The following is a 24,772-nucleotide window of genomic DNA, read 5'->3' on the forward strand; positions in this document are numbered from 1 at the left end:
GAGCTAGACAGAGGCAATTCCTTCAAACCTTTCCATTCTAAGAGATTTTTTCTCTTCAGAACTTTCTAGAAGTAGGCTTTACAAACTAGAAGAAATGCTAATCTGAAGGCTAAAAGATACCAATCTGGGCTTCCCTGGTGGCGCAGTGGTTGAGAGTCCGCCTGCTGATGCAGAGGACACAGGTTCATGCCCCGGTCCGGGAAGATCCCACATGCCGCAGAGCGGCTAGGCCCGTGAGCCATGGCCACTGGGCCTGCGCGTCCGGAGCCTGTGCTCCACAACGGGAGAGGCCACAACAGTGAGAGGCCCGTGAACCGCAAAAAAAAAAAAAAAAAAAAAAAGATACCAATCTCTTCAGAAATAAATTCTCATACAACTCTAAGTAAAAAGTATCAGGTGTTAAGATCAAAAGTTAAATTAAGTGCTAGTCTATCAGACTCATTTTTTGATGAAAACAATCCAAGAATACTTTTTAAAATGAAAATTTGCAAAACGGGCCCATTTGAAAATGGAAGAAGCTGAATATCAGTGTCTCAAGTCTTAAAGCAAGGCATTTGACAAAACTACTTACGCATTCATTCTGGGAATCATGAGTTAGTAATATCCACCAACACAGAGTATATTCTTTGGTCCTTTTATTACTCTTTGTTGTTTTTCATTTAACCAAAATGCTCAAAACTATAAACTATTAATAAAATATCTTATTTATTGACGATAAACACAGTATTAAATGCAACTTACCCTAATTCTTTTAAGCCAATCAATTTCATTATTGAGAAGAACTTCAGCATTGGGTATATTAATATTACTATTGTAAGCATAATTAAGAAGGTGCCTTAAAAGAATAAAGTAGTCGCCTGAATGTTTAGCTCTCTCTCTGGCTGTGCTCTGAAACAATAAAGTAGAATAATATGAATTTACATGTCCATGTTCAGAATCCACTTTTTAAAAACCCAGAATTAACTAGAGTTAATAGACTAACATAGGATGGGAAATTACTAATATTTTTAAAATAAATATAGACTGCTCCAACTTTAATACAAGCTAAAACCATGAATTCTTGACTGTTCCATGTACAAGAATGAATCACAATGATAAGTATATTAAAAAATGTCTCACCCCCAAAACGGTGAAGAGCAGAGTAATGAAGAAGAGTAAAGGCCTGTGTCCCATGCAACATCTGGTGCACATTAAAAAGAACTGCTCCTGTGCCACCTGGCGAACAGTTCTGAAATAAAAATGTTTCACATTTAATATATTATCTTCATTTAGAAAAAGAAAAAAAAAGATTCCAATGCTGTCTCTCGGGGTGGGGGTGGGGTGTTAAGGGGTAAGTAAATTAAAAGTAAAAATACAAGAATACGTAACACCCCTTTAAGCAGCAACGTTTAACAGATGAACTTAGGCTGTGTGTCAAGAACTAAAACCTCAAATTGTCACTGAAGAGTTTAAGGGATACCTTCTAACACCCCTTTCTTGGAACAGGCTGGAAATGTTCCTCTAGGTACAAGAGTTGTACAGTAAGCCTTAAGCATCTTTTGGGCATTCCATAGAATTATTCCATTGTGCTCTGGAGCGAACAACTCTGTAGAAATTCTGTTACAATTACACAATAAGGATGTTGCTGCAGATGTCCCTGATATTATACTAGTGATTCCCAAAGCATGTTACCCAGATCAGCAGCATCTGAGAACTTGTTAAAAATGCAATTTCTCAGGCCCCAGCAACCTGCGTTTTAATAAAGCCTTCAAGTGATTCTAACATGTGCTAAAGATTGAGAACCACCGTATTATACAATATTCTATGATTACCCATGGGAAAAACTTGTCTCTGGTCACAGTACTGGGAATTTTACCTGAGCATCATGGGTCTCTTAAAAAATATGTATACTATACAGATCTCACCAGAATAAATGCTCCAAGAGGGCAAAGACATCATCTAGTTTATTACTGTGCCTCCAGAATGAAAAATGATGTCTGGCATATAACAGGTGCTAAGAACCAGTTACCAGATGTATAAATACTGTTTGTTTACAAGATGGAGGTCTGTCTCCATTAGAAAGTAAGCTCTTTCAGGGCAGGGCTTTGCTTTGTTGAAGAACCTAGAACAACATCTGACATATGGAAGATGCTCAAAAAGTATCTGCTAACGAAGCATTTGTCTATCGTACAAACTACATTCGGTGAATAACTGTTTCTGGCAATGTGCTAGCTGATAGACAGCTTAGAAACAAATTTTTAGTTCAATGTAAGAACTTGACAGTATACATTCTGTGTACTAGCCTCCCTCCTGGATATGTTTTAGGTTTCTGAAACCTGTACATGGTCCTATAAACCATAGGGACCTTTAGAAGCTTTGTGGGTTAAGTTTGGTGGAATCCAAATAAACTGACATCAGGAGTACTTGGTTTTGTTGGGGAGAAGGTCCATAACTTTTACCAGATTTTCAGAGGTATATGTCATTCATACTGCCCTAGTTTATTTTTTAAAAAGTAAGGTATGCGGCCCAAATAGAGTGAGGGTCTATAAAGAGTTGATGCTTGTCAGTTCCTGATGAACCCTCCCCTCACACACGCAGACTTCGGTAATGCTTCAAAAGAAACACATCTACTAAAAAATCCTGTTGCCTGTATCTTCACAACATACTCAAAATCTGATCATTTCTCACCACTTCTACTATTGCCACACTTCCAGACTCTCTCATCTTTTATTTGGATTAATGAAATAGTCTAAGTGCCTTTCCTGCAAAGCAACCAGAATAAACTTAAAATGTTAACTCAGAGCATATCATTCTTCTGCTCAAAACCCTCCAATGGGGGACTTCCCTGGTGGTCGAGTAGTTAAGACTCCGTGCTCCCAATGCAGGGGACACAGGTTTGATCCCTGGTCAAGGAACTAAGATCCCGCATGCCGCAGCAAAAAAACCAAAAAAAAAAAAAAAAAAAAACCCCAATGGATTCCCATCTCACTTAGGGTAAAAGTTAAGGTCTTTACAATGATCTATAAAATCCTTACAGGCTGCTTATTGCCTCTCTGGCCTCACCTCCTACAACTCCCCCACCTCTGCTGTTCTAGCCACACTCGGCTCCATGTTGTTCTTTACATGTCAGGCATGTTCCTGCCTTGGGACATTTGCATCTGTTGTTTCTTCTGCTTAAAACACACTTCCCCCCGGGGCGGGGGGGGGGGGGGAGGGGGGGCGCGGGCGGATAAAGTTGGAATTTGGGATTAACAGACTACTACATATGAAATGGATGAACAACAAGGACCTACTATATAATACAGGAAATACAGTATTTCATAATAATCTATGATTGAAAAGAATCTGGAAAAAAAAATGTATACCTGAATCACTGTGCTGTACACCTGAAACACTGTAAAACAGCTATATATACCTCAATTAAAAAATAAAAATTAAAAAAATATATATTTGGTCATTCAGATGACCAAAATGTATTTCTCATATAAAAAATGAAATAAAATTTAAAATGAAATATGATGGAGGTGTTAGCTAACCTTAGGCTATGGTGGTAATCATACTGCAAGATATGACTATCAAATCAACACTTTGTACACCTTAAAGTTACACAGTTATATGCTGATTATATCTCAATAAAGCTGAACAAAATAAAAAATACAATTTAAAATGAAAAACAAAACAAAAAACCCCCACCCAAAAACCCAACACACTTCCCCCATTAACTGCATGGATCACTACCTCATTCTTTCAGAGCCCCAGAGACTTCAGGGAAGTCTTCTCTGACTATCCTACATAAAACTGAACTCCAATGACCCTGCCTCCCCACTCATCCCCATTCCTGATTTATTTCTCTTGATAGCATTTATTAATATAACATACTACATATTTTCCCATATGTCTTCTCTTCCCACTCCCCATCCCCTTTAGTACAGACTCCAAGAAGGCTGACATTTTGTCTGTTTTTTTTCACTACTATATTCCCAGTAGCTAGAACACTGCCTGGTGCATAATGGGTACTTGATAAATTATTCATCAGTGAGACTGCCTACAATATTAAAATCTAACACTACTTGGATCTCAGCATCAAAGGCCTTCTGTAAACCGAGGCCTGCTAATCTCCTTTTCTGCATTATCCCTTTCTCTTCTTCTACCAGAATACTCAGCTGTGCCTTGAAAGCACTATGCCAGGAGTGGCAAACTCAAATGCCTCCATGGATCATCAAGGTAACATAAAGGAATTAAACAGGCAGAGTATAAAGCAACAGGTGCTGGAGGAGGCTTAAAAAAAAAAAAACAAATCCACTTAAAGGAATTCAAATCCAATTATGAGCAATTACAACAAAATATCAGTGTTGTTATGTGGAAGCAGACCTCTTCTAATAGCAACAGAGGTCTGGGAGACCTCTAGGGATAAAGAAAACTTACTGGAAAATGTGGCCCTGAAGTTGAAATTTTCGAGTGTGTAGAAGCAAGAGCCAAATTGTGGAGTGCTTATAAACCAAATTTAAATGTTTACACTTAATTCAAAGACAGTGGGAAGACATGGAAAGATTTTAAGCAGGAAAACAACACAATCATATTTTGCAAGATATACTCTGCAAGTATCGAAGCCCGGTACTCTGATATTTATAATATGATGATTTAAAACTGCAGGGCAGGGCTTCCCTGGTGGTGCAGTGGTTAAGAATCTGCCTACCAATGCAGGGGACACGGGTTCGAGCCCTGGTCCGGGAAGATCCCACAGGCCGCGGAGCAACTAAGCCCGTGCGCCCCAACTACTGAGCCTGTGCTCTAGAGCCCACGAGCCACAACTACTGAAGCCCGCGTGCCTAGAGCCCGTGCTCCACAACAAGAGAAGCCACCGTGATGAGAAGCCTGCTCATGCAACGAAGAACCAAAGCAGCCAAAAATAAATACATACATATATAACTAAAACTGCAGGGCAGGGTGAGAGTCAGTACTAGGGAAGAAAGTCAGATACCTAAAGCTCAAAAAAGATCTTAACCTTAGAAGACCCCCCTTGTTGTCAAAGACAAGATAACAGAGGCATGAGAAGAAGTGCTGTGTACGGTACTTTTTACTTCATCGTGCACAAGTTTCAGGAAGAAGAGGAGTCAAATGGTTCTAACTTCCTATAATGGGGATTTTCATAAAAGTAGAGGGCAGAAAACTTATTAAACAAAGTTCCTTGATATTTAGTAGCAAAGAAAGTGACATAAGTTCCTAATTTAGTTTAAAATTTAAAAAAATCAGCATAGATTAAGAAATTTGTACCTCCAGGTCTGACTTCATCAAAACTCATGGCTAATCATCTTTCCTCTCCTCCAGACTTATTCAACCTATTTATCTTTCTTAACATACAGAGTTGTCCGACGATGATAAAGTTTTCTCAAAGAGATAGCAAGTTCAAGCTTATTTGGGCGGGGGGGATCCCATCAAAGAACATAGGCTGAACTAGATGTCTTCAAGGAAATTACCAAGGAACTTCTAAAATAATAGAGATTCCCACTGGAGACCACTAAATTACTTTACAGCACGCCCTGGAGTGAGTTGAACCTACTACTCCATCACACCACGTACACTTAAAAAAAACAAACAAACAAAAAAGAAAAAAACTTTACCACTAGGCTTCATGTCAGCAAAGTGCTTATTCTGACTTTACACTAACTTTTCATCAGTGATTTCCGTCATTGTTGAATGGAATGTGAAAGAATAAACAAAGTGAACATTTCCTGTGTCTTTTTGCAAAATGTACACGAGATAGATTAATTACATATAACAGTGATACTGATTAGAGCTCAAGTTTAAAAAGTTACCTTATGAAGGTCAAGATTTAGACTGACATAAGAGGATGGAAAACCTAAATTTTCTACAAATTTGATTGACTTGCACAAAAAGAAGCCCAAAACAAAATTAATGTCATTGAATAAATGCTCTAAAAATGAAAAACTAGGACTTTATAATTGGTCTTTATTCTCAGTGTAAAATGCAAAAGTTCTTACCATAACCATGCCTTGTGAATTCCACATTGACTTAACAACTTCACTAAAAAAAAACACTTGGCCCTAGGTATCTAAGAAAGGAAGCTAAATGTCCTATTTAATTTAAATCTTGTAAGCCAGATTTTTTAAATGGGCTAAAACACACACCTCTTAGGTGAAACTAAATTCTGGAATTACAGAAAAATTAATTTTACTTCGAGAATTAATGTTCACATTTTGTAGACAGTAAGACCAAACAAATTCAGGTCTAGGCAAAACACAGTTAAATAAAAATTTCCTAAACATTAGTGTGCTATAGAGACAATAAATATTTGATTCCTGGGATAAATTCTGCCAACATAAATTCATTCACTTCTGCTTAAAAAAATAAGGTCAAATTTCTTACAATTAAAAAAGACACTTACTTGCTGTGACAGTGCAACAGTAAATCAATAATGAATGTCTGCCAAGCCTTTTCTTTACTAAGAGTATCTAAGGCTGTCGGAATCAAGGCAAAACATAACGTCATCACCTCCAATGCTTCACAGCAAACCTGTTCATCTTCCAAATCTGGCTCACTGCCTGCATTGGTCTGTAAAATTATAGTCAAGGACAAATTACCTAGAGATATATTTAAGAAAAATCTCATACAAACTTCAAGTTAGTGCTTAAAACTTACCTAGTCACTTAAACCACTTGGCCTCAGCTTCTTTACCTACAACTCTTGAGGCCCCTTTGAAATAGCATGGAAATGAGTATAAACAGATGATAAAAGTCTAATTCTATTCTTTTGCTACGTCCCAAGGATGGCTGAAGGAGCACACTGAGCATATTACCTGCTTCTTTGTCCCCCAAGCTCTTAGAGACCTTCTAAGTTGTGTACTTCTGCACCAACAATCATTCCTTCCTCAAGAACCACTCTGGCACTGCAGTCAGAGTACCCAACTTCTGACTAGTCCCATTATAGCTTACCTATAGTGCCATTTTATTCAAAAGCAATTGTCTCAGACAACCGTTCAGGAAAGGTCTGAAGGTTTTACGACCTAAAATATACTTGGGTAGGTAGCTAATAAATTCTAAACTGAAGTTATCAATAAGTAATATTTATAGTACATGCCTGAAAAAGAACAGGCGTTCAAATATTAGCTGAGTGAATAACCAACAGTATAGGACATCAACATATATCCCAGGCAAATCACGGTTATGTTGGCCATAAAAAGGAAGCTCCTATAACTTAATTTCCCCTTCTAAATATGCAGCAGTGGCTATCAGGGGCAGGTATATGTAACAGAAAATCAAAGAGTCAAACACAGTCTCTCTTCTGTAAATAATTTGATTAATCTAATGGAACATCAAGGATGATACCTAATTGGCTGACACTCTTGAATGCTTTAAGAGTCAAAAATACTTAAATGCCATGATATCACAATTGACAGTTACCTAAACCAAAATACATAGGACAGAAAGATGATGAAAGAAGAATGAAGAGAATAGGAGAAAACAAATTCAGTATGAAATAATTATACTTGACTTTAGTGAGAAGTAGAAAAAGACAGTTTTATATTAAGATGGCAGACATAATAATTCAGCCTCATGCACAATTAAACATTTTCTTAAAGGTAATATATTTCTGTGATAATTCTTACCTTCTCATAAATTTTAGTGATTTCTTCATTTGGGCTAAATACTAGCTGTAATGCCCCACATCCTGATGCCCAGATAATTTTTTGTATAGCTCTAATTACACAAATATCAGGCATATATCTTGAAGCCTGCAAGATAATGAGTAATCAAAACAGTTGACACAGTATCAGAGTGGAATAATCACTAGAAAAGCAAAAATGTTTCTCCCTGTAAAGGAAACAGGAATGGCTGTGAAGTAGTACCACTGTCTTTAGGTTCCCAAGTTGCCTTTGTCCCATTATTTCGTTTAACAGCAATACAACAAAGTATGTTCTCCAAGTTATTATCTGGCTCTACACTAACTTTCAGAAGAACCTTAAAAAGACTACAGAGGTGATCAAACCATTCCACTCCTAGTTTTTTACCCAAGAGAAATAAAAACTTAGGTCCACACAAACACTTGTACAGAATGTTCACAGAAGCTTTATTCACAGCTAAGAAAGAGAATGTCCTTTTCCAAGTATATGGATAAACACAATGTGGAATATTCATAATGGGATATTACTCAGCAATAAAAAGGAATGGACTAATGGTCCACACCACACAGAGAATTCTCAAAGTCATTATTCTGAGTGAAAGAAGCCAGACATAAAAGAACACACACTGTATGATTCCACTTGTGTAAAATTCTAGAAAATGAAAACTACTATATAGTAACAAAAGATCAGGGGTTATCTGAGGCCAGGGGTAGACAGGGAAGAAGAAGAGACTTCAAAGGGGCATACGGAAAGAGTGATGGAGACATTCTGTGTCTCGACTATGGTGGACATGTGACACAAATATGTATTTGTCAAATTTCACTTAATTATATGCTTTAAAAGGATGCTGTTCATTGTACATAAAGGTGATTAAAACCAGAAAGCACTAATATTATCATTAGGTAAAATTCATGTTAAGGGAACTTTATCTAGACTGAGTCAGTGATTAAAGTGAGTGGGCCTAGGAAAATTAAGCCCCCAAATGTGATAAGGGTTATTTCTACATAAAGAGAGGGTCAAAAGTGAAAGAAACGAACCTTCCAGAATTCCAGCCTTACAAATTTAATACTAACCTCATCAGATATTTGCTGAGCAAGACGAATTGACACATTTCTAAGCATGCATTCAGATGACGGATTAGGAATGCTCTGAAGGGCACTTTGTAGCACCACTGCTTGATCATGAGTAACTTGGTTGACCTTAAAAAAGATAAATATTTTACTTTAATACTGCATACATAATCAAATCCAATCATTTGCTCCTCACTCATCATCACTCCCTCAGGATGACCTCCCTTCTGTATATATTCAGTACACTGTAGAACCCGTGTGACTTACACAAAAAGTTCTTTGCATTGCCAACAATGTGGGCTTCCTCTTTTTCTTGTGTAGTGGAGTGCCACATATCCCTCTGCAAACCCCCATTCTAGATTAATCCAACTTGTGTATCTACATCTGCATTCAGCACAACTTGCAGAGGTGAGTGATAAACTGCAGTCCTATCTAGAAACTCAGTAAAGTACTTCACATGCATGCTCCTGGGCAGACCCTGCTCCCCATTCACCCTGATCATCAAACTCTTTTGAGAAAAGAAAAATTAAGGAATATCAATAACAGAATAAAAATACTAATGTATAAAAGGTACCAGACCAAATTTTTAAGCCCATAAAGAAAAAAGATTACTTTTTTTTTTTTTTTTTGTGGTACGTGGGCCTCTCACTGTTGTGGCCTCTCCCGTTGCGGAGCACAGGCTCCGGACACGCAGGCTCAGCAGCCATGGTTCACGGGCCCAGCCGCTCCGCGGCATGTGGGATCCTCCCAGACCGGGGCACGAACCCGTGTCCCCTGCATCGGCAGGCGGACTCTCAACCACTGCGCCACCAGGGAAGCCCAAGATTACTTTTAAGTTGTTATTAGCCAGGCAATTCTGACTGCCTTTCAAGTCCTAACTCTTCTCCATATTGTAAGTATTTCTACAACAGTATTTAAGACAAGTCTGTTTTTACTAATTTTTGCCTTTAGCGCCCTATTGACTGTGAGCTCCTTGAGATTAGAGGCTATTATGTACCTCTGTATACACAGTGGCACATTTTCTGAATAAAAGAGAAAAGTGAAAGAGGGGAGCATTTATATTTTGTGTTCTTCATTAAGCTCCTGTCAGGGATTACGATAACAATGTTTTTATCTTAAGAAGAACACCACTTTTAAAAAATCCGAGTAAGCGTGGTACCTTTAATGCAAAACAATTTAAGACTTGGGCCACTTTTTTTCATTACCCTTTTTAATGAAAATGGAGAGAAAAGGATTATGAATGCACATGTACCCACCGCCCAGCTTCAACAATTATGAACAAAGGACCAAGATTACTTTGTCTAACCACTCCCCTCACTTTCCATCCAGGCCCCACCCCAGGATTATTTTGAAGCAAATCCTAAATAAAATTTCATCTGTAAATACTTCAACATTTTTTTTTTAAAAGAGGGGGCTCTTCCTTTTTTTTTCCCCCCCAGTACGCAGGCCTCCCACCGCTGCGGCCTCTCCCGCTGCGGAGCACAGGCTCTGGACGCGCAGGCCCAGCGGCCATGGCTCATGGGCCCAGCCGCTCCGCGGCACGTGGGATCTTCCTGGACTGGGGCACGAACCCGTGTCCCCTGCATCGGCAGGCGGACTCTCAACCACTGTGTCACCAGGGAAGCCCCGGGGGTCTTCCTTTTAAACATAACCACAGTATCATCATCACACCTAAAACAATTATAAATGCTATTATCTCAATTATATGTGATTATTATAGTATCACATATCTAATCAATATTCTAATCTCAAGGCCTAAGCCATTCATTCTTAAAATAGAAAATCTATATTCTTGAAGCTTTTATCTTCTATTGGTAACTTAGTAAACCATCACTTATGATGCATATAAAACAAGTCAAACGTGTAGTTTGACTTCTCATAAATAGGCATTGAATTCTGGCATGTCTTGAGAACCTTTGGTAAAACGGATCAAGGTAAAAACAAGAGTCAAAATAAGTTCAGAATTGGAGGTTAAGACTGTCAAGGTGGGAAGAGAGGCTGGCAACAGGCTAAATCAACTACAGTTCATCCTTGAACGGCATGGGGGTTAAGAGGACAGACATTCTAGGAGTCGAAAATCTGCACATAACTTTACAGTCGGCCCTGGGTATCTGTGGTTCCAATCAATTTAGGATCATGTAGTACTGTAGTACTTATTGAAAAATCCATGTATAAGCAGACTCGAGCAGTTCAAACCTGTGTTGTACAAGGGTCAACTGTACATCTTTTTTATTACCACCTGTGTGTGTGTGTGTGTCTGTGTGTGTATGTGTATGTATGTATATATATATATATGCCAAATACAAGCTAGGAAGAGATTCACATGGAGTTTTTAGTAGGTTTAAAATAAATGAAGGAAGGAATTCCCTGGTGGTCCAGTGGTTAGGACTCCGCGCTTTCATTGCCGAGGGCCTGGGTTCAATCCCTGGTTGGTGAACTAGGATCCCTCAAGCAGTGCAGTGAGGCCGAAAAATAAAACAGAATAATTGAAAGACTATTTGGGGTTTTTAGCGGTTCCATACAAATTTTAGGATTATTTGTTCTAGTTCTGTGAAAAATGTCACAAGTTTTGATAGCGATTGAATTAAATCTATACATTGCATTGGGTATGAACATTTTAACATTAACTCTTCCAATCCATGAACACAGGATAACTTTCCATTTCTTTGTATTGTATTACAATTTCCTTTTATCAACGTTTATAGTTTTCAGAGTATAGGTCTTTCACTTCCTTGGTTAAATTTATTGCTAGGTGTTTTTTTTTTTGATGTGATTGCTTCCTTCATTTCCCTGATAGCTCATTATTAGTGTATAGAAATGCAACAGAGTTCTGTGTATCAATCTTGTGTCCTGCAGCTTTACTGAATTCACTTATTAGTTCTAATGGTTTTTTGGTGGAGTCTTTAGGGTTCTATACGTATAGAATAGTACCATGATCATCTGCAAACAATGATCCAGCAATTCCAGTCCTGGGTATATATCTGAAGAACATGAAAACACTAATTTGAAAAGATATATGCACCTCAGTGTTCACAGCAGCATTATTCACAACAGCCAAGATATGGAAGCAATGTAAGTGTTCATCAACAGATGAATGGATAAAAAAGATGTGGTGTGTGTGTATACAATGGAATATTATATTATTCAGCCATGAAAAGAATGAAATAAGTCCGACAAAGAAAAGACAAATACTGTATATTTTCATGTATACATGGAATCTAAAAAATAAAACAAACGAATATAACTAAACAGGAACAGAACCACAGATACAGAAAACAAACTAGTGGTTACCAGAGGGGGAGAGGCAAAATAGGTGAAGGGGATTAAAAGGTACAAACTACTAGGTATAAAATAAGTGAGCTATAAGGATGTAAGGTGGGGACTTCCCTGGTGGCACAGTGGTTAAGAATCCGCCTACCAATGCAGGGGACACGGGTTTGAGTCCTGGTCCGGGAAGATCCCACATGCTGTGGAACCACTAAGCCCGTGCACCACAACTACTAAGCCTGCGCTCTAGAGCCTGTGAGCCACAACTACTGAAGCCCGTGCACCTAGAGCCCGTGCTCTGCAACAAGAAGCCCACGCACCGCAACACAGAGTAGCCCCCGCTCGCGGCAACTAGAGAAAGTCCACGCGCAGCAACAAAGACCCAACACAGCCAAAAATAAATAAATAAACAAATTAAAAAAAAAAGGATGTAAGGTACAACACAGTGAATATAGCCAATATTTTATAATAACTATATGGAGTATAAGCTATAAAAATATCAAATCACTTTGTTGCACACCTGAAACTAATAGAGTATTGTAAGTCAACTACACGTCAAAAAAAAAATTAAAAGTCAAACAGGATTTAAGGGAACAGGGAAGAACTGCCCTCTCAGAGTAGAGTCAGTGAAAAGCATTTGTAATTTTAATACAAATATAATTCAATAGAAGGAAACCATTAAAATGAGGAACCACTGGAAAGGAACTGAAAACATTCTGAATCAACTCTGAACTCTATAAGCAACTCTTAAGAGTTTCTAAGAAGTTTAACTTTAAAAGTTGCCATCTATTATTACAAAAAGATTTTTAAAAAGTCTGTATTACCGACGCCATGGGATTCACGCCTTCCACACCTGGCTGACAAGCTTCCGCCACAGCTCGTACGTGGCCATAGCCAATGGCAGTTAGCAACAGCTTGGCTATTTTAAGAGCATTGAGGTAGGCACCCCTTCGAGTTTCCATATCTGCATTTGGTAGGAAGTTATTTCTGGTTAGCATACTCAGGACAAGGGGTAGGCCACCACTTTTCAAGAAGTGAAATTGAAAATCAGAGGAATCATCAGCCAGAGGTGCACCAGCAGGCATTAACAAGGCATAGACTACCTGGAAAAAAGTAGAAGAACTGTATTAAAAGGTTTTAAGATAATTTCTTATTTTCCTCATCATCACTGGTTTAAAATTTTCCCATATTTTGAAATTCTTTCAAAAACATTTCATTACAATTTTATCCATGTTCTTCACATTATCATATAAAAGGTCAAATTTCAAGAACATGGAATAAATTCAAAAAGTAAAAACCAACCTCTGTTAGGTACAGCACTTGCGAGGCTGAAGGACCAAAGAAAAGCGAGTCAAGAGATGGACTAAGGCTGCTTTCTCCAAGTTTGGCGTGGTCTAAACAAATAGCTCTTAATTTTTCTATTGTTGTGCTATCTGTAAGAAAAAAAAGATACATAGTCTAAAATAAAACATAGTTCATGCATTCATAGTATTTTACTTTTGATATTCCGAAAACTACTTTAGTATGGAATAAGAATCAATTCAGCTGAGTTACAGGCTCAAACTTCACAAGACATAACCAGATCTGGATTGGTTTAAAAAAAAAAAAAGTCCCAATCAACCAGGGCTCTTTAATCACTCAACCCAAACACGAAGGAAGCAGTCTCCTCCTACACAGAGACCTCAAATCAACATGTCTTCCTCAGGCACTAGAGACCAAAAAACTACAACACACTTCAAAAGGAAGTAGTTCTTATTGAAAATAAAAAACCGGAAATATGACAAGCTCTTCCTTCCAACTTATGTTAGCTTCCATGACACTGTGTATTAACTCAACAGTCCCCAACCTTTTTGGCACCAGGCACCAGTTTCGTGGAAGACAATTTTTCCACAGACCGGGGTGGGGGGGATGGTTTTGGGATGATTCAAGCGCATTACACTCATTGTGCACTTTATTTCTATTATTATTACATTGTAACATATAATGAAATAATTATACAACTCACCATAATGCAGAATCAGTGGGAGCCCTGAGCTTGTTTTCACTTGTCACTCACTGATAGGGTTTTCATATGAGTCTGCAAGCAATTGATTTATTATGGTCTCTGTGCAGTCAAACCTCTCTGCTAATGATAATCTGTGTTTGCAGCCGCCCCCCACAGCACTAACATCACTGCCTCAGCTCCACCTCAGATCATCAGGCATTAGATTCTCCTAAGAAGCGTTCAACCCTAGATCCCTCGCATGTGCAGTTTACTGTAGAGTTCGGGCTCCTATGAGAATCTAGCTGCCGCTGATCTGACAGGAAGCAGAGCTCAGGCAGTAATGAGAGTGATGAGGAGCGGCTGTGAATACAGATGAAGCTTCCTTTGCTCACTGGTCCGGCCTGCTGCTCACCCCCTGCTGTGCGGCGGCCAGGTTCCTAACAGACCACAGATCGGTAGCAGTCCGTGGCTTGGGGACCCCTGTATTAACTGGTTTGTTACAATGAAAGAAGCTTACTGGTATCCTTAGAAACTGAACCTTAAAAAGCAAACATTAAAAAAAAAGGGAACAGTGCCTAATGTGCACATCAAGTAAGAAGATTTTTTGGATAATATTAAAAGATGAGTTTCATTTAAATCACACTAAAAAGATACAGTAAAAAAGAAACAATCCCATTATTAGCTACCAAACACTCAAACTTACTTCAGAAAGTACTTCAATAATCAAATTATTTCCAAGGTAAATGCCCTATGATTAAAATACCACTTGATAAATAAGATTTTCTTTTTAAGTAAAAGCTTTTCTTGAAGAATAAAGATAACTGAAAATTACTATAATTTCCTTAGGGTAAGCTAATTTTTACAGGCCTGGAAATATCAAAAAGACTTCAATTTGTGTTAAAATTGTTGGCTTTCCCTATTCTGAAGGGAGAGTGACATATAACTAAATGAAATATTCAGTTTTAATAATAAAACATTTGTGAATATCTTCTCCTGTCATTAAATACCCATCCCCTATATCATTTTATATTGATGATTAAAATGACAAGTCCTGTTGCCAGTACACTAGTTTAATCTCTAACACTGGGTATTTAGGTTTTCTCATTTTTTTTTTTTTAAACAATAAAGATCCAAGTTACTCTCTAAAAAGAAACCAATTCATATGCTGTATCTGAAAATATCTTGCTTAGTTTAAAAATATTCTGAGCGGGGCTTCCCTGGTGGCGCAGTGGTTGAGAGTCCGCCTGCCAATGTAGGGGACACGGGTTCGTGCCCCGGTCCGGGAAGATCCCACATGCCGTGGAACGGCTGGGCCCGTGGGTCATGGCCGCTGAACCTGCGCGTCCGGAGCCTGTGCTCCGCAACGGGAGAGGCCACAGCAGTGAGAGGCCCGCATACCGCAAAAAAAAAAATTCTGAGCGAAGGAGGGAGGGCAAAGGGAATAGGAGAAAAGAAACAAGAGCTCTAAGAAAAGGAAGCACTGAATTTTAAGCAAATCATTTAATGTTGTTGGATTATAGTTTATTCATTTGAGGGATCTGAACCAAATGATCACTAGTGGCCATTCCAGCTTTAGCATTCATGAACCTAAATAATCTTAGGTCCTCGATTATGCACATGCTCATTTAACAAAATATGGAAAATAGAGACAACAAATTTAAACTGCCCATAAATCCTGGATTTTAGTTTATTTCTTTCTAGTTTTTTGAAGAGATACCTAATAAGCCTAATCAATTAAATGATTATAGCAACACAGTATAAGAAAGTCTAGAAAACGTTGAGCAGTAACACACAGGTTAATAGTACAAACTTTGGAGCCCAACTGCATGCATTATTTTAGAACTGCCTTTAAGCTGTGTGTCTCTGGTCAAAAGGAACAATCTCTCGGTGCCTCAGTTTCCCCATCTTTAAAATAGAAGTAAAAATAGTAATTCCCTCCCTAGGAATGTTGTGAGGTTTAAATGAGTTAACAAGTGTGAAATGCTCATAACAGATTTTGCCATATTTTAAGATATGAGTTAGACCAAACTCCTGGGAAAAAGGAAGCTCTGAAGAGGAAAAGCAACTCATTCTGCTTAGTAAAGCAATATACATTTTAATTTCTCTGTATCAAGCAAGAACCTGTTTTCCTGATGCGTGTAAAGGTCACAAGAACTCCTGAGGAGTTTAAATTACAAGAGTTTAAATTACCTACAGAGACTACTGTAGAAGTTCTAAGTTTAACAGCAAATCATACTGGAGGCACTGGACTTTAGGCAAAGATTCAGAATAAACAAAAGTAAAGTCAATGACTAATAAAAAAGCTTCTAATTCCATCTTGTTTTTTCCTCCTTTTAAAATATGTGCACGTGTGCACAAACACTAAATGATTACCCAAATGTTAGAAACAGAATTTATAACTACTTCCTTTTCTTAGAGCTCCTGCTTCCTATCTTAAAGAAGAATGTGCGCACCCATGTGTGTAACAACCACAGTGACAAAGAGTAGGTTAACATTTGTTGAATAGTGATTAAATACCCGTCACTAGGCTAGGGGTTTTCCATACATGACCCCATTTAATCCATGCAATTCTATGAAATAGTTATTAGTAGCTCAGTTTTACAGATAAGGAAGCTCTGAGAAACTAAGAAAACTCATGTTTAAGGCCATGGAGTAGCAACTTGAAGAAGCAGGACTTGAACTCAAGTCCATTTGAGTCCAAAGCCTATGATTTGTCTACTGTCATACAATCATTACTGGCATTTTCAAAGCTGGCTAGTTCAAATTTAGGTACTATACTTCGATAATATAAAATAAGATAAAAGCGCCCTCGTAAGCTTCCTGCTTGAGCTGCTCGGCAAGAGCTCCCTCTCGCCATCTAGTGGCACTATGCTCAAATCACAAGGTCAGGGATTATGAGATGGGTTTTCCTTTTCAAATGTTGAATCTGTGTACATAAAGCAACAACAGCTGTTACTCAGATACTAGTAAGTAAAACAATACAAATTCTAAACTACACAACAGATAAGGATCAAATTAAATCATTAAGAAAAGCCTTCTTAACAGAGCAAATAAAAACTCAATTAGAAAAAAAAAGAAAAGCCTTATTTAAGAATCTAATTAACATCTAAATCGATTCTGTACCACATGACTCAGAAAGTGAGATCGGATGGGAAAGGTCAGACGTGTCTACTTTAGAAAAAGGAGATAATGTAAACACAACAGTTTAAAAAATTATCTGGGCCAATTATTGAACTGCATTTGTCAGCAATGCATCCATAAACCCCACTAAAATGAGAATAAATTAATATAAAATACATAAACTCAGAAGGATAAAGAAGTTAAAAGCTGAAGGAACATTAGAGATGTCAGCAAATTACTGAAGGTGTAGAGGGGATGGAAGATAGCTGGCTTAGCTGAACCCAAGAAGTGCTTCTTGGGGGGTAAGAGAAAGAGGGAGAGGGTACCTATAAATCAGCACTCCACCAAGTCCTGGAAAAGTTAAGGATATGAAAACAGAACATAATTGAGATGGTACAGATGAATCAAAGACTTAAAAACAGAGTGCCTGAAATCTGCCTAAGAGGAAAATTTCTACTCTACCTCCCTCCCCAATAGACTGATGAAGCTGGGAAGCAGATATCTCACTAATGTAGAGAATAGATACAAATATGGAATGCAAAAGACTAAAAAGCTGGATTAGTACCAGTATGAACCCATGTTTTTCTGATATAAATGTGTTTACATACGTGTGTGTGTGTTTAAGTGTGTATTACTTCCTAAGTCCAATGAAAATGCCTAGACCACAAGAACACCCCAGTAGTAATGAGCACAATTTAGCCCTCACATTCTGGTTTCTAAATATCTTCCCTCACTAAAAGGAGAAATGTCTGATTCTAGGGCTGGAATAGAGAAAGTACTAGATGAACTTTAAATATCTTATGCCAGAAAGAAATACTCAAAGGATGATGAAGCTATATTAAAAAAAGCACTGGGTTTATGTAAAAAAGAGAGTTGGGTACATATCCACTGACCATACCTGGGACAACTGAGCATCAAAATAAATAATGACTATAATGGCTATAACCCAATAGATAAAATAAGAATCCATGAGTAAACAGTGATAACACATAATTAATAGGGGAGAAGGCAAAGCTCTACTTTATAGTAGTATGCCAATATCCTTGCCTGTTGGAAATACACAATAAAGTATTTAAGGATGATGGGACATCAGACCAGCAGCAAATTACTCTCAAATGGTTCTTGAAGTCCTCAAATTGTACTTCAAACTTTTCTGTAAGGTTGTAAATGTTTCCAAAAAAACATTAAAAAAATTTTTTTAAGTTGTATAGGATTGAATGATCTGATTGAATTCTCTCTTTCCACAAGCTCTGTTATTTTTAGTGCATAACTTTGTAGAATGTTAAGTTTTAGAGGAAAACACATATATTAGAGTAGAAACACTGAAATGTGCTCATGAAAAAATCCTACGGAAAAGGATCACTTGGAGGAAGGTCTTGAAAATTTAACACTAGAATATCTGGGTACAAAAAGTCAACAGAAGAGCTGGAAAAAGTTAAGGATACCACCCAAAGCTGGAATAAAATTAATGAGAGGAGAAAGGAAAGGCAAGAAAATCAGATTTAGTAGATTCAACACCACAGTCAAAGACATCTCAAAGATCCACAAAAAGCAAAACACGGAGAAGTAAATTAGCAAAGAAAGAACAGAAATCTCTCACAAATTAGGAATCTCCAGGCCCACTGAAAAACCATCACAAAGCAGACCTATACCAAGCAAGGCATTTCATCAGGAAAGTTCTAAACTCAATGATAAAACCAAAACTTCCAGAAACAAAGATCAAAAGCAAAGGAATATCTTGCACTGTTGGTGGGAATGTAAACTGATATAGCCACTATGGAGAGCAGTATGGAGGTTCCTTAAAAAAACTAAAAATAGAAGTACCATACCATCCAGCAATCCTACTACTGGGCATATACCCTGAGAAAACCATAATTCAAAAAGAGTCATGTACCACTATGTTCATTGCAGATCTATTTACAATAGCCAGGACATGGAAGTAACCTAAGTGTCCATCGACAGATGAATGGATAAAGAAGATGTGGCACAAATATGCAATGGAATCTTACTCAGCCATAAAAAGAAATGAAACTGAGTTATTTGTAGTGAGGTGGATGGACCTAGAGTCTGTCATATAGACTGAAGTAAGTCAGAAAGAGAAAAACAAATACTGTATGCTAACACATATATATGGAATCTAAAAAAATGGCTCTGAAGAACCTAGGGGCAGGACAGGAATAAAGACGTAGATGTAGAGAATGGACTTGAGGACACAGGGAGGGGGAAGGGTAAGCTGGGATGAAGTGAGAGAGTGGCATGGACATATATACACTACCAGATGTAAAATAGATAGCTAGTGGGAAGCAGCCACATGGCACAGGGAGATCAGCTCAGTGCTTTGTGACTACCTAGAGGGGTGGGATAGGGAGGGTGGGAGGGAGATGCAAGAGGGAGGAGATATGGGAATATATGTATATGTATAGCTGATTCACTTTGTTATACAGCAGAAACTAACACACCATTGTAGAGCAATTATACTCCAATAAAGATGTTAAAAAAAAGCATACGTAACTATTAAAAAAAAAAGGCAAAGGAATAGAACTCAGGAGAGCTTTGGTCTTCACACAAGCAACATTACCAGCTAGACAGTTGAGTAAATTTTCAAGCTAGAATTCAATACCCAAACTACTAATCAAATGTGAAGGTTAAGCATTCAGATTAGCAATGTTTCAGAAACGAATAACAAAACCACCTCCCACGTACCCTTTCTGAAATAAGTGCAGGAGGGTGTGCTTCAGCAAAATGACAGAGCCCCTCAAGAAAGGCTCAAGACATAGGAGCCAGTGAACAGGGATCCACCATAGGAAAGCTGAAGAAAGAAGTCCCCAAATGGTAGCTGTGTAGCGAACAACCAGATGAGAGGAGGCAGACGAAAAGTTCCAGGACAACAGTGGAGCCGACAGATTATATAATACACATAATAATGGAAAATTATTTTGAGAGGTTACTAGAGAATATGTGGAAAGAATTAGTAATAGGTGTATAGAAAATCAAGAAAATAAAAAGGGGAAATTATTAAACCCTGAAAAAAAAGTTGCCATTAATCCAGCAAACTACTTTTCACACACTCTTGAAAAAACAAATGCTGAATATGAATTTAAGAAATAACTGGGGCTTCCCTGGTGGCACAGTGGTTGAGAGTCCGCCTGCCGATGCAGGGGACATGGGTTCGTGCCCCGGTCCGGGAAGATCCCACATGCCGCGGAGCGGCTGGGCCCGTGAGCCATGGCCGCTGAGCCTGCATGTCCGGAGCCTGTGCTCCACAACGGGAGAGGCCACAACAGTGAGAGAGGCCTGCTTACCGCAAAAAAAAAAAAAAAAAAAACTGGAAGAGGGACTTCCCTGGCAGCCCAGTTGTTAAGACTCCACGCTTCCACCGCAGGGGCTGCAGGCTTGATCCCTGGTTGGGGAAGTAAGATCCCACTTGCCACATGGTGTGGCAAAAAAAAGAAAAGAAAAAATTGGAAGAATGTGGAAGTAAGAGTTAAGTTTTCATTTACACAACAGAAAATCAGTAGGTATCTAAAACTGACAACAGTTGTATGAGGGTATTATTTACAGATAGTATAGACATAGATAAGAATAAGAGCTACCAATTGAAAGTGGTTGTTTCCCAGGAATAAAAAAGGAACAATGCTATAGATGACACATGACCCAAAACACAGTCCAGGGGCCAGAAAATTTTTTCTGTAAAGGGTCCGATAGTAAATACTTAAGGCTTTGCAGGCCATATGGTCTCTGCCACAACTGCTGCTGTGCTAAGACAAAAGCAGCTAAGACAGCGTGTACATGAATGGGCATGGCTTGTACACCAATAAAACTTTGTTTATGGACACCAAAATTTAAATTTCATATATTTTCATAAGTCACAAAATATTATTCTTTTGATTTTTTCTTCAGCAATTAGAAATTGTAAAAACCATCCTTAACTCTTGGGCAGTACCAAAAACACACAGTGGGTTGGATGTAGCCAGTGAGCTATAGTTTGCCAACTCCTGTTATTTTCCATCTAGGAAGAGAATTTGCTAACATACCCCTTTACTGTCCAACATGTACTTTATCAACCTTATCATTTAAAAAGAAATTTCTTACCTGGTGGCATAAGTTTCATAAGTACTCTTGCTCCATCTCTAAGAGGTGGCATATTTAGGCTGCTACCCAAGTCTGCAACTTGCCAAAGGAAAGAGATGTATCTGGGATGCAGTGACATTATCTAGAATACAAAATACACAAAATATTTACCTGTAAATTACACCTCCCCAAAAGAAGAGTCCCCAAATAAATGTGCTGGTTTATCTCCATAGTTTTGCTTATGTCATTTCTATCCTGAAATGGTCTGCCTACCCCATCATCTCACTTTTAGAAATCCTTCCTAATGTAGACTGAATACATTATCCAAGCCACCTCCTGTACTTTGTGTGTGACAGCTTTTTTACTGTTTTGTTAAACTATTCCTCTTGTACATACAAGTCAGACTCTGTATAAACAAACAGCTGCCATGCCCACCAACAGTTAAATTCCTAATGCAACTGTTGTAGAAAGCCAATCCTTCTGACACTGGAGTGGCTGGTATTATTGTAGCCATTAAAATTTTTGTGGGGAGGTAAGGAAGGAAGGAATCACTTTCTTTAGAAACAAGATATGTTACTGACAATCTAAGAAAGACTGCAGATATTTTCCTACAGAAACAGTTCTGAAGAATTCATTTTTGTGGTACAAATACAAAATACAGTGGTTATTTTGCTCAATAAACTCAACAGTTGTAATTAAGTTGTATAATGGGCTAGTTTTATGTAAATACAACAACACTATATCTATACAAAATGTGGTTTTAAATTTCAACCAGGTTACAATCACCTTTCAAAGGGATCCATTCTCAAGTTATGGTTAAATGTACAGTTATTTGATATTCTGCCACATTAAATTGTAAGTTCAAGAAAAATGAACTATTCTGTATACTTTATTCTTAAATAACCTAGCAAAATGCCTTGCATACAATAGCTCAAAACTATCTACTCACCACCCCGGGCAAACAGCTTTCCACTTCTGGATTGGGACCATCACTGTAATGATTACCATGGTTTCCAGGAGATCCAGTTGAGGAATCAGAAGAACTATCAGGGCTTGAAGGCATATTGGAACTTATTTGTGTAAGTTTGGCTGTAATTAGCTGAAAATGATATACTATGTTAGTACCAAAGACAAGGAAAAATACACAAAACAGAAGTTAGTGACATACCAACAAAAAACAAAAAACTACACATTATATTTTTAGAAATATAATTTATAACTGTTGTCTAACATAACCCCTTAAATAGTTTTGTTTTCAGAAATCTTTTCCTCTACTATATTATAGGTACCATAATACCTGTCTTATTTAGTATTATAATTCAAACACCTAATACAGAAAATACAGAGCCTCACACATAACAGATGCTCCATTAACATTTACTGAGTGAAATGCTGACTACAAAAATGAAAGTCCCCAGTTTGCTTTTCTTGAAAAGTTTGGTAATTATAGATACTTACCGATTTATCCTTTAAGTTTAACTGTCCAATCAACTTTCTATCATCTGCAGGATCTATCAGTTCACCACCTACAAAGAGCTCAATTTTTGTATGAGCTACATTGGCTTTGATACGATTGAGAATACATCGTCGTACTGAACCGATTGTATCATTTGTATGAGACCATACGTCCAAGTCATCAACCTGTCTGCCCTGGTTTGGAAATCGAACTATAAAAGAAAGGTGTTTACCACGGAAAGCTCTGGGGGGAAAAAAAGGGAAACCATCATCATATTCAGCAGATTTTCAAATCTTCTTGCAAAGAAAATAAAGCTAGCAATTTAAAATTGAATATTTTCTTACTAAACAAGAGAAAAGTGAGTTAAAGACACATTATTTTTAGGAACTTGAAAATATTTACTGCTCCTTTTAACTACAAATATTATAGTAATCTTCAAAACACAACAATCATATTTCACTGTTGTTACTCTTGGACCTATAGTTTACAGGTATCTAGTTATAAGACATTACAACAGACATGAGTAACATTTCATTTATTTTTAATGCTATAAAAGCCCAACTAATGTCAAGTCATCCCCAAAATGATATTTATGTTGGCATATTATCTTCCTGCAGGTAAGATACAAAAAAAACATATTCAAGGAGCAATTTTAATAATTTCATGGTTAAAAAGAGAACTCAAATACTAATGGCTCACATTCTATAAATATCTCTAAATTATACATATTATTTGAGTACACTAAATGGTGAAATCTTAAGAGAAACGTTAATAGACCCGAAGATGAGTGAATTAGGTAAGGGAAATTTTAAGAGGTACAAACTTCCAGTTAGAAAATAAATGAGTCATGGGATGACAGGTGGTAACTAATCATGGTGATCATTTTGTAATGTAAGGAAATATTCAGGCACTATGTTGTGTACCAGGAACTAACATAGTGTTGTAGGTCAATTATACTTCAAAATCAAACAAACTCACAGAAAAAGAGATCAGATTTGTGATTATCGGGCTGGGGGGGGCGGGACGGGGGAGGGAGAATTGGATGAAGGCAGTTAAAAGGTACAAACTTCCAGTTATAAGATAACTGAGTATTAGAGATGTAATGCTCAACATGATTAATAAACACTGCTCTATGTTATATATGAAAGCTGGTAAGAGAATAAATCCTGAGTTCTTGTCACAAGGGAAAAGTATTTTTTCCTTTTTCTTTCTTTTGTATTTATATGAGATGATGGATGTTCACTAAACTTATTGTGGTAATCATTTCATGATGTACCAAGACAAATTATTATAAACTTATAAAGGCTGTATGTCAATTATATCTCAATAAAACTGGAAGAAAAAAAAGAGAGAAATGTTAGTAGACCATTTTCAAATATCTCTTGCTATACTGGCTATCTGTCAAAGCAGCTTTTAAGAGTTCTCTCCAATTACTCTGCAACCAGACTATACTATTATTTTTAACAGTGGAAATGAATGGCATCAAAGCACTGCAATGGCAAAATACCCCTGGCAACACTTAACAGGCAACAAAGTCAATGGCAAAAAAACTCCCAAACAAACAAAAAAAGACCAACCAGAATAAAAAGAAGAAACTAGAGGGCTTCCCTGGTGGCACAGTGGTTAAGAATCTGCTTGCCATTGTAGGGGACACGGGTTCGAGCCCTGGTCTGGGAAGATCCCACATGCTGCGGAGCAACTAAGCCCGTGCACCACAACTACTGAGCCTGTGCTCTAGAGCCCACGAGCCACAACTACTGAAGCCTGCACGCCTAGAGCCCGTGCTCCGCAACAAGAGAAGCCACTGCAGTAAGAAGCCCACGCACCGCAACGAAGAGCAGCCCCCGCTCACCACAACTAGAGAAAGCCCACGCACAGCAACGAAGACCCAACGCAGCCAAAAAAAGAAAGCCATTAAGTTAAAAAAAAAAAAAAAGAACTAGATTTAATTGAGAATGCCCTAAACAAAAACAAGCAAAAAACAGATCCTGAAAACAAAACAAAAAAGGCCTACTATTAAAAAAAAAAAAATCTGTAAGATACAAATACTGTTTTAAAGCAAGACACTAACGTTTTCAAAAAATGAAAAATTTCCTCTCTCCTTCTTCCTGTACATCATCACTTTTTAAAATCAAATGGCTAGGAAAATGTCAAATAATTAAGAAGTAGCACTAGTACATCAG

The 24,772-nt window shown here is 37.7% G+C and overlaps 1 protein-coding gene across 6 annotated transcripts in view; it reads right to left on the bottom strand.

Annotated features, from left to right (window-relative positions):
* USP9X (ubiquitin specific peptidase 9 X-linked) overlaps positions 1 to 24,772 on the bottom strand; it is a 126,754-nt gene that overhangs the window by 31,985 nt on the left and 69,997 nt on the right. For all 6 annotated transcript variants that reach the window (XR_012329224.1, XM_033849996.2, XM_033849994.2 and 3 more), the window contains exons 19-28: positions 22,592 to 22,832; positions 22,083 to 22,232; positions 21,155 to 21,275; positions 13,261 to 13,391; positions 12,783 to 13,061; positions 8,695 to 8,820; positions 7,607 to 7,732; positions 6,386 to 6,552; positions 1,120 to 1,228; positions 742 to 888 (exon numbers count right to left, since the gene is read on the bottom strand). Coding sequence is in view for 5 of the 6 variants with exons in the window: in XM_033849996.2 (XP_033705887.1) it covers positions 742 to 888; positions 1,120 to 1,228; positions 6,386 to 6,552; positions 7,607 to 7,732; positions 8,695 to 8,820; positions 12,783 to 13,061; positions 13,261 to 13,391; positions 21,155 to 21,275; positions 22,083 to 22,232; positions 22,592 to 22,832 (1,597 nt within the window). In the remaining variant the exon portion in view is untranslated. The remainder of the gene's footprint in view (positions 1 to 741; positions 889 to 1,119; positions 1,229 to 6,385; positions 6,553 to 7,606; positions 7,733 to 8,694; positions 8,821 to 12,782; positions 13,062 to 13,260; positions 13,392 to 21,154; positions 21,276 to 22,082; positions 22,233 to 22,591; positions 22,833 to 24,772) is intronic.

This window comes from Tursiops truncatus, chromosome X (assembly GCF_011762595.2).
Source record: "Tursiops truncatus isolate mTurTru1 chromosome X, mTurTru1.mat.Y, whole genome shotgun sequence".
Classification (NCBI taxonomy): Eukaryota; Metazoa; Chordata; class Mammalia; order Artiodactyla; family Delphinidae; genus Tursiops; species Tursiops truncatus.